We start from the raw sequence: 12,524 nt of genomic DNA, 5'->3' as shown, positions 1-12,524 counted from the left end.
GAGTTTGCCCACCACCCTGAGCCTCCACATCCCGGTTCCATAACTCACTACCACCCCCCCAGGTACCGACTTCCCTTTCCAGATTACTTCCCAAGGTAGAGTGGCCCCCTGGCTGAAAGCTAGGGACCCAGGAGGCCACTCTACCTTGGGGTTCCACCTCTTGTCTGGTGACTCCTGACCTGCTGTTCCCGTGCCTTCTTTGATACTGTCTCAGGGCCCCCACCTAAGAGAGCACAGCCTCGGCCAAGTTATGCTGTAAGTTCTCGCCACTCCTGGAAGACATTCAGGCCCAAATGGACCCCAGGAACGTCAGAGGGACTGGGGAGAGTTTGTACCTAAAACCGATGGCCCCTGCCCCTCAGGGAAGCCATGAATGACATACTCCTTGCCCCTCCCCCAACACACTTGTGGACCTTCCTGCAAGCCGGGCAGCGTGTGACCAGTGACAGACACCAAGAGGGGAGCTGACCTCTCCTGCTGAGAGCTTGGGCCTCTGGGACTGGTCCCCGGACAGGCCTGCACTCAGTCACCGGGCAAAGGGGCACCCCGGAGGGGACTGAGCCCCACTGTGCCCAGCAGGCCTGGAACCTGGGCCTGAGAAGGGGAGAGAAAGTCCTTGCTGTGGGGTATCCTGAGCAAATAGTAGGGCCAGTGCCTGACCCGCGTCTGTGTCCCACCACAAGTCCAGACACCATTGTGGCCACACGAACGCAAACACCCCACCAGGAGACCGCCTGTTTGTGCTTTTGACACGTTATCAGTTTTTATTTAAAAACATGCTAAAAACATGGTGTTCAAGAAAGCCAGGACCAGGATGAAGGGAGCGCACAGATAGGGCATCTCAAGCAGGAAAGTGCATCTGAACCCAGCAAGCGAGCTGGGCCGGCTCTCCCTCCCTCCAGCTCCCCACGCTCCCTGCTCCCCTGTGGGCGTGAGCCCCCAGCTCTAGCCCTCAGGGGCCCGGAAGGGACCAGGCTTCATGGAGGTGCACAGGAGCGAGATGGGAGGCCAGGGCCCTGGGAAGCCGGATGCGGGAGGGTGGAGGGACAAAGGGGGGCTCCAGGCACCCAGCTCCCGCCCTACACCAGGGCCCTGCTAGCTAGCACCTCCACCAGTGTGGGTGGGCAGGGGGCTGCAGAGGCGGAGACAGTCATTTCCAGCCACCTGGACTGCTTTGGGGCCACCAAAGCAAGGAGGGATGGCCACCTGGGTCCACGTGACACCATAACATCCGTGTGGGGGTCTGGGGTGGGGTCAGCCACCTCCCTGGGGTGAAAGCCCCAGATGCAGGCCCATGCTGGTGGAGAGAGGGGGTGACTATGCTCCAGCTGGGGCGTGGAGGTGGAGACGGGCCCCCGACACCTGCGCCAGCAACCCCCAAGGGTAATTCTCAGTCCCTGTTCGCCCACGTCCTCTGGAAGATGGCTGCAGGAAAAGGCCTAGTTTCTGGCCCGCACTCCCTTGAAGCTGGCTATAGAACCTTGACCTTCTGTCGAATCTGTAACCTGCCTGCATCAGAGCTGACTGAACTCACTTGGACTTTGGCAAGGGAACCCCCAAGTGAGAGGGTTCGTTCAGGGAACCCTGCCCCAACGAGATCACAGTCGGGAGAAACGGAGAAGGCCACCACACAGACATCATGCAACGTTGCCTTCCGTGGGCTGTGTCCCACCCTGCGGGAAGGACCGGGGGCTTGGGAGAGCACCCCTCGAGACTCGTGCCTTCCAGCCAGCGGCGACTTAGTTGAATGCCTACACAGCCCCACATGGGGTGAGGCTGAAAGGCAGTCTGGGGACTCTGGATGAAGAAGACAGACAGGTGAGGGGTGGGAAGGGGCACTGGAGGGGAGAAGGGGACTACAGCCAAGGCTCTGGGGCCAGAGGACAACCCTGAAGCTCCAGAAACGTAAGATTGCCCGGGAGGCTATACACCTTCCCTGCACGCAGGTGTTAGGATTTTGCTGTGGATTTGAACAAAAACTGAAATTGCACTGATAGGCATGAACGAACCGACCCCGTCCCACCCCACCCCCAAGCACACAGTCCTTATGCACCGCGTCCCACCCAGCGACTCCGGGGCTTGTTTGCCAGTCTGTCCGGTCCGCGGTGGCGTGGTGGCATGTCTGCCCTGAGCCCTGCGGCAGGGAGGCCCCAGGGTTACAGCTGTGTCTCCTAACCAGGAACATGGCAGCACCGGAAGACCTGGGAGGCAGTCGGGCTCACATGTGTGCTTGCCCCATCCTCCACCCAAGGACCCACCTCCCTACCTTCCCCAGGGACACCTCTGCGCCTGTCTCGGGGTGGGGGGGGGTGGTCTTTACTCTGCCTGACTCATTGAGACCACCTTACTCTCCGCACCCCAACCCCCAAAATCCGGAATCCTGAACACACCAAAAGTTCTGTACTTCTGGTCCTGATTGCATTTTACTTAGGCGAGTGGAGGCGTTGCTGGCTGCGGGAGGTGGGGGGGGGCGGGGGCAGGCCTCAGCTTTTGGAAAAGACAGGTGGAGGTTGGAGAGGAGACGTGGGTTTGGTGGGAAATTGAGGGACCGAACCAAATGGTGCAGGAAAGAGGCAGCTGCCCCACTCGAGGCCCCATCCAGGAAGGCCGCCAACCCTAGCTGGCTAGTGGACAGCCTTTTTGAGCTCTGTTGTGTGAATTCTTGACTTTATTTTTTTCAAAACTACAAAACACTCCCTCAGGCCAGCGTTAAGTCCTATGGGGGCCCCAGTGGCAATCAGACCCCCTACCCTGCCTGTTCAGCTCAGGCTGTTTGCTTCCTCCTACAGCTGTAGCAAGACCCAGTATGACTTCTCTGGGCTTCTCCCGGGGGCCCTGGAGGACATGACTACCACCACTCTGCCATCAGTGAACTCCAAGGAAGAGAATGGGGGTCCTGGGGCCCCATGGCCATCTTCCCCCTACCCCTTCAGCAGGGACTCTGCTGCCCAGTGAATGTGGCTGGAATGATCGAGGGCCCCAGCTCTGCCTTCCCCTTCTGATGGTCAAGGGTCCTCTGCCCCTGTCTGAGCAGCAAAACATAAGGACCGCTTCCCCTTCCAGAAGCAATGTGAGAAAGTGAGCAGCATTTGAACTAGAGAGGTATTTGTCCGAGAGTTTCTAGCAGGAATGTCTGTGAAAGTAACCGGGGTTTGCAGAACCTGTCGCGGGAATGCCCACATGGGGCGGAAGGGGGAGCCTCCCTCTCCAGCAGAGGGCAGGAGGAAGGAAGAAGGGAAACAAGAAAGACTGCTCATCCATGAAGAATAAGGACCCACAAGAGCCCTGGCCACGTTCCTGGTAAAGCACTGCACCAGCCCCCGAGAGGACCCCTAAATGCCCTGGCCACAGGCGCTGGCATCAGCAAACGCCTCAACCCTGCACAGGTTGCCCCTCCTCGCATGTGCCTCTCCCAGGCCCCTGGGACACTGACGCCAGGCCCCCACCGCCCCGCCCACCGTCCCTCCTGCTCAGCACATCCTGAGCCTGGCCCCCGCGTGCCTCACCACAGGGCCTCCTGAGCGTGGCACAGCGGTTTGTCCTGACTGAAACCTGATGGACATCCTCTCTCCCCACCTGTCCCCTACCCTCAAGGAAAAAAAAAAAAAAAATCAAACCATTACAGAAATCAACACAGTAAAAAGTTACAAATCAGAAAGCTAACCCTAAACTTATCTGAGAGATAATACTCCTGAATAATCATAATCAGAGTAAAATAAAATAAAAAAGTTACACTGTAAGGTATAAAAGGCCTGGGCAAGATGCTCCCAGGGGCCTCGCCCAGAGGCAGTCAGACCCCGCCCCTGCAAGCTCTCGCCCTGGGGGTGGCCGTGGACGCCAGTGGCCTCCACTACGCAGTCTCTCCACCAGCAGGGAGCTCTCTGCCCCCCACCCCCACGGGGACAAAGTGGCAGGGTGAGGAAGGGCAGGGGCAGAAACACATCCGTGCTGGGGGGCTCCAGGAGCACGAACCCGGCCCGCCCTGTCTTCTTTGGCAAATACACAGATGCGGGAATCCAGGCGCCTCCAGCACCCCAAGGTCTGTGTGCGCCTCCTCCACGCCTCCTCCTCCCTGGCCCTCCACCCACCAAGAAGGCTGAGGCGGGGTGGGCTGGGGGCGGGCGGGCTGGGGAGGTGGGTGCAGGGGTCAGCAGTCTGGAGAGCGCGGGCAGGCGATACAAAGCTCAAATCTTCTTCCCGGGCACAGTGTCCATGTCGGCGGGCCAGGGTGTTCCCAGCCAGCCGGCTCAGGCGTCGTACTTCTTACCAGTCCGGTGGATGTGCTGGAAGAGGGTCATGGAGAAGGCCATGCCCAGAATCTGAAAGACATGGGGAGAGGGCCTGGAACGGGAGCCCGCAGCGGGGGTCTGCCACACGGCACCCGGAATGAGCGGGGACGACCACCTGTGGGCCTGAGGACTGCCAGCAGGAGGCTGTGCACCCAGGAGCTCAGCCCCTCAGAGCCGCCAGCACAGAATGTCACACACTTCTCAGAGGCTCGGAAATGGGGCTACTGCCAAGGGCTGTGGTGAGGACCAGACACACAAAGGACGTGTCCTAAGTGGTAGCTACCAAGGAACTGAGGCGGCAGACGGGAAGGTGGCAAGAACAATAAGGCTGTGCCGAGTCGCTGGCGCTCCCAGTGTCGGGGCCTAACTGGAGGAGACCCTAGCTGGTCTGGCTCCAGGCATGGTCACAGGCAGCGGAGGGGCACCCTGGTCCCAGTGCTGAACGGAGGCTTGCCCCCGTGCGCACACGTCCTCTCAGAGCACCGCGAGGACGGCAGCGGGCTCGTCTGCTGAGCCTGAAGGCTCTTCCATAAATCGGACATGGTCAGACCTGCAGGCCCGAGAGCTGAGAGCAAGAAAGATCACTTCCTGCAGGTGGGCCACTTCGCACGGCTGGCCAGCTGAGTTCCAGGCTCCGAGGGGAATCCGGCACTGAAGACTCCTGCTTGGAGGAGCCATTCAGAAATGGCTAGAGCCATACAGGGGAGGGAACCAGGAAAGGCTCGTCCCAGAAAGGTCAGGGGGTTCTGGCCCCCCTCCAGCCACAGTGGCCTCTCTTCAGGAAGGGAGGCAGGTTCTCCCTCCTTGTTCCTCTCGAGCGTCTGGGCTGGAGCTCTTCCCAGCCGCCTGGCCCTGCTCGACCACTGAATGTGAAGAGGCGGTATGATGACCGTGCCCATTACACTGAAGTGGACACTAAGGCAAAGAAGCAAGGCAGCCCGCCCAGCTCCTGCACATCTCACAGGCAACACGGCCAGGAAGGCTGCCCATGGGGCACCAGCCTGTGCTCAGACCTGTTACCTGGGGACACCACTTTCAGGAGGGCAGGCATGTTCTCATGCAAACCCACCCAGGGCTTTCGTGCAACTCTGACACCAGGCCCAAGACTCGGAGGGAATGCAGAGGAAGCTGGGCCCCGCTGTGCCTGCTGGCTTGGGACAGGCAGTGAATGGGAAGGCCTCTCGATGCAGCAGGGCAGGAACATGCAAGGAGGGTACAGGGAGTATGTGTAGGGGTGTGTGTGGGGGAGTGTAGGATGGGTGTGTGGGAGGATGCATGTAGGGGTGTGTGGGGGGAGTGTGGGGTGCGTGTAGGGATGTGGGGGGGAGTGGGAGTGTGTGCGGGGGGTGCATAGGGTGCATGGGGTGTGAGTGTAGGGGAGTGGGGTGTGCGTGCAGGGGTGTGGGGGGTGTGGGGGGCGTGGGGCTCGGCTCCAGCCCACCCTCTTACCTGCATGATAAGGATGCACATCCCCACCGTGCCGAGCACGTGCTTGTTGTCATCAAACCACATCTTCACTTTTTCATAGCAGCCCTGGGGAGCAGGGACCGCAGGTTAAGGCAGTGGCAGGACAGGACAGTGACTACCACCCCCTGCCCAGCCCCCACCTCACTTCCCCTCCTGCCCCTGCCCTTGCCCTTTCCTCCTGTCCCTCCCTGTCCCTCAGCCCTCATCCTCCCGCCCTGGAGCTGGCCCCCCCCCTCCCCACCCCGGGTTCCACCTACAAGGCCACACTGCACACCCTCAGACCCCCTTCAACCCCTACCTTCTGACACTCCCAGCTGTGGGTCCAACCCCCTGCCCAAAGGCCCACCTGCCTTTCGGCTTCAGTCCTGTGTGTCCCCAACCCCACCTCTGTGTCCCCAACCCCACCTCTGTTAAGCCAACTTCTTGGAGTCCCCAGTGCCCCCCGCCCCGGGTGTCCTCTGGCCACACCGTCCTGCACCCAGGCTTCTGGGAGGAGGCCCCGAGGCAGCGGTGTCCAGCCTCACCGTTCTCCACAGAGGGGTGGTGGTGTTGCGCCCGCAGCCCTGGGAGTTCTCCATGCAGCAGCGGTCAGGAACCATGTTCTCCCCCAGCACTGGGTACCAGTCCGTATAGTCGGTGACACCACAGCAGCGCATCTGGGGGTGCGAGCCCATGGGTCAGGTGCCCGCAGCCCGCTGTCCCCCTCTGTGCCTTCCCATCCCCCCAAGCCAACCTACAAACGCTGCCTCTCTGCAGGTCAGCAGAGGAGAAAAGAGCATCCCTCTCGCCCTAAAAGGGAAGCCACAGCCCCTCCCTGGAGGCCAGAGCACAGAGAAGGTGACGCCCACCTGCCTCTCTGAGCTGGGCAACGACCCCCCCCCCCCCCGGACCAGGAGCGCTCAGCCCTCTGTTCACCCGCCCCACCCTACCTGCTCTGCGTTGGGGACAGTCCCAAGCCAGCTGCTGCCCCCACCCCCCATTCCAGGGCTTGCTATGGAGCTCTGGGCTGCACGGACTTGTTTTCCTCTTAGAACAGGGACCTCCTTGCCTAACCCACGATCAGGGAGGCATCCCTGTTGCTGAAATAAAGAGGATCTGTCCTCCCTAGTTCCCTATGCCCATTTAAGGCACGCACTCCTGTGTCCAGATCCCGCTCACCCTCCTTCACTCCCCTGCTGCCCCTCTCCAGAGGCATTCCCTGTATGGGGAGCCCCAGCAGCTCTCCCGGCGCCCTGGGTAGTCTGAGGACCCACCCCCTCCTCCCGGCTGGCTCCTCACCTCGGCCTGGATGATGTTCCAGGCGTTTTTCAGCCCCACGTTGTTCTCTGTGTTGTACAGCAGCAGACCCTCTTTCAGGTCCTTCCTGGCGTTCTCATTCACCTGTCAGGTTGAGGGCAGACACCTGAATCCCTCCTCCAAGGGGTCAACACAACTATGCTTGAATGCTCCCAGTAATGGGGAGCTCACTAATGCCAGAGACAGTCCATGGCCAATGATTCAGAGGATTCTATTTCCCAAGTCTACATAGGCAATAAGCCACCCATGCCCCCCCAGATGCCTTCCCCACACTGCCCCCACCAAACCTTTCATTGGGGCCTCTCCTAGCTCCCCTAGTTCTGTTCTCCCTTCTCCCTTCCTCAGAGGTCCTCCTTGTCAGTGCTTCTCCTCTGGCTGGCCCTGTCCCCACCCCACCGCCCATATGCCCCCTCCCCTCTCATAAGGCTCACCTTGTCCATGTAGACAAAGAAGAGAATAAGCAAGATCAGCTCTGCTAGGAGGATGATCAACAGGACGATGAAAAACTGGAAAGAGAAAGCCTAGGTGTGGGCACATCGTAGTGGCCATGGCTGGGGATGGGGTGCACACTAGGATGGCAGGGGGGCAGGGGACAACTGGCCCCTAGACTGGGCTTCCCAGGTGTGGGAGAGGCCAGCTACTTCTGCAGAATCCCAGAGAGGTAAGGGAGGGAGATACAGGAGAGAGCCAATCAAGGAGTGGGAGGGATAAGTAGGGCAGGGATACCCAATCATGAGGATGAGGGGCGTGGTCAGGCAAGGAACACTCTTGAAACAATTTCTGCGGGCTCAGGCTGGGCATCCAGGAAGCTGATGGTTGTCCCAGGCCCTGCCCATCTCAGTGGCTCAAATGCAGGGATATCAAAGTTCGGGGGCTGGAGGGATCTGGGGTCCAACTTACACTGAGGAGGAGGCACTTGTTTTCCTTGATGGCCCCCAGGCAGCCAAGGAAGCCTGTCACCATGACAATGGTGCCGATGGCGATGACTAGGTTGGCTGCAGACAGCGAGGGGAAGCTGGGGGAGAAGGTGGCAAAGTTGCCTTGGGACACGGAGAGCCAAATGCCCACGCCAAGCAGCCCACAGCCACAGAGCTGGAGAGAAAGGAGAGCCGTTAGATCAGCACTGCTTGGGGGTTCATCCCCATGGCCCCAAAGTTTGCAAGGCCCCACGCCCCAACTCTGAGACTGGGAAAGGGGGAGAACAGGGCTACAGGTCAGATAGGGCCATGGGCCTGTGCACATCAGCTGTGAAACCCAGACAAGCCCTGAGCCTCTCCATGTCTCAGTTTTCCTGCCCGGCAAACAGCACGACACAAACCTCCTACAGTCACTCTGGGGATCCGATTTTAAATCACGCTGGGGATCTGATTTTGAAAGACACAGGCAAAATCCTGTAACAACTACAGAGGGTCCCAGACACACACAGGGGGTCACGGTTATTCCACTTGTCAGAGGAGAGGCCCCAGCATTCAAGAGGGAGTCCAGGAGGTGGGGCACAGCGGGCAGGGAAAGAGAGTCAGGACCAGGGGAGTGGGGGGAAGCTCAGAGCCAGACCCCCAGGCACCTGTGTCCTGCTGCCCTGTACACAAGGGCCACAGGCCCGCTGTTCTCAGGAGCCTGAAGAATAGGTTTCCCAAAGATGCAGGAGAAGGGGACCCATCCCGCTGGCTGACACACAGGCCATGCAAACCCATCACTGCCTCAGCCAGCCATCCACGTGAGCCGGAAAACTGGCTCTCTCCATGGCACCCCTGGGGCTGCGACGCCGCTGGCTTCACCTGGGGACACTTCGCTTTCACTGGTTGCAAGTCTCCATAGCTGCCTGATTTTATGCTCCACAGAGCCGCCCCCCCCCCCCCCCCCCCCCCCCCGCCCCGGCAGCTCCGAGGAGGTATGCGGAGTCTGAGGAGCCCATCCATCAGCCAGCCCATCCCTGCAGCCTGCTGCCTCCTGAGCCAGAAGAGCTACAACCTCTTCAGAGCCCTGCCTTCCTGGGACTCTGCTCTGGCCGGTAACGTCGTTTGGAGGAGGCAATTAGTCCCCAAAGGACGGGCGGACTGGGGGCAGGTGGGGGACGAGAATGTTCCAGGCAGGGGGAAAGCAGACATGCAAGGACCCGGGGTGCGGGGCACAGACAGGGACCTGACCCCTCAGTTCCAGCCTTTCCTGCTGGTGCGACCTTGCAAACGCCTTGTAGGCCCAAAGAGCATACAATCGCCTGCCTCCAGGATTGCTGTGAGAATTTAAAGGGGAGAAAGCCTGGGAAGTGGGTTGCCAGCACCAGGTGCCGGTCTCAGGAAGGCCCTGACCGAGCAGCTCCTGGGTGCCAGGAGTTACACTGTGACCCCAAAAATCGAGTGCACCCCTGTTCTCAAGCTGCTCTAGGTCCAGAGAGAGACCCCAAAGGACCAGGGAAGACAAGGCAGCCCGTGAGTAGGCAGACAGCGGTTTTCACATGCATGCAGGGAAGGTCGGGGGTGGGGGTGGGGGAGAGGCTGCTCGGAGGCGGCATTTTCTTCCCTCTTTCAGTCCACACACCCAAACTGAGCCCCCATTTAGCAAGTGCCAAGGCCTGTTCTGAGTGCTGGGGGTGGGGGGCAGGAATGAGCAGCACAGGCAAACTGCCCCACCCACTCCAATGAGCAGGCTCTTCTTATAGGGGACATGATGGTCCATAAGCAAACAAGCAACACGATTTCAAGCAGTGCCATGAAGAAAAATAAGGATGGCAAGGAGTTAGAAAGTCTCAGGGGACACAGTAGTCACAGAAGCCCTCTAAGAAAGGTGGCATTTATTATATTAAGGGCCCAAATGAAGGAGGGCACATGGTGGAAGAATGTTCTAGATAGAGGGAACAGCACGTGCAAAAGCCCTGAGTTGGGAAGGAGGCTGGCCCTCCCTGGGAGCGGGAAGCTGCCATGTGGCTGCAAGGAGTGAAGGAGGTGACACATGGTAGGGGACCAGGAGGGGGGTGGCAGGGGACAGGTGGGGTGAGATCTTGCAGGCATCAGTAAAGACGAGGCAAGTGGTGTTCTTAGCATGCTGGGAAGGCTGGAGAGTGACATGATGTATGTTTCCGACAGATCACTCTGGCTGCTGTTCAGGGATGGCCCCCAGGGGAGGGGGCAATGGGGAAAGCCAGGGGAGCCATCAGGAGGCCACGGCAGGGATTAGGCACAGGCTGGTGGTGACCTCTACCAGGCGGCTCTGGAGGACTGGTGAGCAGCAGTACAAGGCAGGCTTGACAGGACTTGCTGGGCTTTAAAAGATGAGTAGGATTTTCACAGATGAAGAACCAGAAAGGTGATGCAGACTGGGGCATGATGAAAGAAGTGGGGGTATTCCATGCATTCCTAAAGCAGAGATGGCTCAAGCAGCCGGGGAGGAGTGGGACTGAGTGGAGCAGCTTCCTGGGTTGCCCACCCACGCTGTGGAGGGTTCCTGTGGCCCCTGTACCCAGGAGCAGTCCCAATGGAACTATGTCAAGGCTCCCAAGGTGTGGGCATCCACCCATTCAACGGGCATCCACAGAGCTTTCCAGGGGGTGGGTGCCACCACCCCTGTGACCACTAGGTGGCGATCCAGGCCGGGTCAGAAGCTCTGAAACAGTCCTCCAACTTCTCACAGGGACTTTTTTCAGTCTGGTCAGTTTCTATACTGCCGTCTCAATTTTTGTTTCATTAATCATACCATGGAAATTCATGATCTTCATGCTGAAGATTTATGGCTCAAAAAGCCAGAGACTGGAATGATTGAGAGGAAAGCCCACGGCTGCCAGGTCACTCCCCAGGGATTGAGGAGCCTGCTAAAGGGACTGGCTTTGGGACCCCTGGAGATGCAGGACACCGCCACTGCCCCGCCATGGGGACTCTGGGGCTCCCAGGACCCGCCCTGGCCCTGGAAAGTTCTCCCGGCACACCTTGCCCCAGAAGCCAGCTCCCACGGGGAGTGGGCTGGGCAGGGGTGCCTCTGTACTGTTCTCCCTCTCCCTCCTGGGGAGAACAGCCATGAGGTCCAAGAGCCTCTAACTGGGAAAACCTTCATGGCTCAGACACTCCCAGGACCTGGTCATCTCTTGCAAAACAGATCTCTGACTTCATGCTCCACATTCTTTGATTTGGTCTACAAGCTTCCCAAACCCCCACCCTGGAGCCTCCTTCCTGCACAGGAGAAGGGCCCGTGGCTCTGGCCCCATTCCTGCTGCCCTCTCACTCCTGGTCTGAGGTCCCACCATGCCCTGGGCTGGGTCCCAGGTGAGCCCTGCTGCCTACAGGTGGGGCAGTGCCCACACACTGCCTGTGCTTCAGTCCTGGGGTGTAGGGGGCTTTGCACACAAAGTCTGCTGAGTGAATGACGCCCCAGCCACGCAAAGGGGGGGGCCTCCTGCAAACCCCACAGCCGCTCTTCCATATCCTCAGGGCTCTCCTGCTGAGATGAAGCCTCTGCTCCCCTCTCAGACCCATGGGCAGACCCCCCAGGCAGGAAGAAAACAATCAGGCCCTAATTTCACAGATAAGGACAGCAACAGGGGACACGCAGCCATCCCACTGCCAGGCTGGACCCACACCTGGATTCCGGGTTTTTGGTGTGGGGCCTCTCCCAGACCCTCGCTCCAGGAGAACTCTGAGTGCACACTGAGCCTGGGCCAACAGGGGGAAGGCACTGCCTCAGCCCCTGCCTCACGCCCAGGTCCCAGCCACGCTCCCCTTCCTGCCTCTGGCCCAGGTCCCAGCCACGCTCCCCTTCCTGCCTCTGGCCTGTTTCTCAGCTCAGCGTGCACGGACGGAGCAGCCTAAATCCTTTTTCCAAGATGCTGCTTTCATCAGGCCGTTGCCCTGTGTGACCTTACAACTCATTAGCTCTCTGAGGCCCAATTTCCTTTAAAATGTGGGCTTTAGACTAGAGAACTTCTTAGGTCCCTGCCAGCAAGGGCTTAGCCAAGCCTGAGACACGATGCCATCGCATCCCTGCCCGGTGGTTCTCAACTCAGGGCGATTTTGCTCCTCTGGGGACATCTGGCAATGTCTGGGGACATTTCTGGTTCACGCAGCTTGGAGTGGGGGGCTCCTGCTGACATCCGAGTGAAGAGAGCCCAAGGTTACCGCCAAACAGCAGTGATGCCCAGAGAGCCCTTGCCACAGAGAACAACCCAGCCCCAAGTGTGGAGAGAAGCCAAGAAACCCTGCCCCAGCCCCAGCCCCATGCCAGGAGCCCACCCCCGGCTACTGCGAGAAGACAGCCATCACAGGAAGAACCCGGTGTGTCCCCTTCCAGGGCTGGAGCAGCATCCTGGTTCTGGAAGGGACAATAAAACGTGAGAGGAGTAAAGAGGTGACAAGACTCCATCTGGGAAGCTGGTGAGAACCAGGACAGGGGCAGGGAAGAGGCCGATGTCTGGTGTGTGGCGATGGGCAAGAGTGAGGAACTGAGGGCAGAACAGGTATGCTGGGCAGGAGGGCAGGAAGACAGGAA

At 59.6% G+C, this 12,524-nt stretch overlaps 1 protein-coding gene across 1 annotated transcript in view; it reads right to left on the bottom strand.

Annotated features, from left to right (window-relative positions):
• Nucleotides 1-757: 757 nt before the first annotated feature.
• Nucleotides 758-12,524, bottom strand: part of LOC111159727 (tetraspanin 9) — an 83,254-nt gene continuing 71,487 nt past the window's right edge. Inside the window, exons 2-7 of the mRNA XM_022522295.1 lie at nucleotides 7,953-8,144; nucleotides 7,484-7,558; nucleotides 7,035-7,136; nucleotides 6,281-6,412; nucleotides 5,739-5,822; nucleotides 758-4,319 (exon numbers count right to left, since the gene is read on the bottom strand). Of these exons, the coding sequence (XP_022378003.1) occupies nucleotides 4,248-4,319; nucleotides 5,739-5,822; nucleotides 6,281-6,412; nucleotides 7,035-7,136; nucleotides 7,484-7,558; nucleotides 7,953-8,144 (657 nt within the window). The 3' untranslated portion in view covers nucleotides 758-4,247. The remainder of the gene's footprint in view (nucleotides 4,320-5,738; nucleotides 5,823-6,280; nucleotides 6,413-7,034; nucleotides 7,137-7,483; nucleotides 7,559-7,952; nucleotides 8,145-12,524) is intronic.

This window comes from Enhydra lutris, unplaced genomic scaffold, assembly GCF_002288905.1.
Source record: "Enhydra lutris kenyoni isolate GAN:26980312 unplaced genomic scaffold, ASM228890v2 scaffoldscaffold69, whole genome shotgun sequence".
Taxonomy (NCBI): Eukaryota; Metazoa; Chordata; class Mammalia; order Carnivora; family Mustelidae; genus Enhydra; species Enhydra lutris.
The sequence above is the reverse complement of the archived record's forward strand: the minus strand, read 5'-3'. Positions and strand labels throughout refer to the sequence as shown.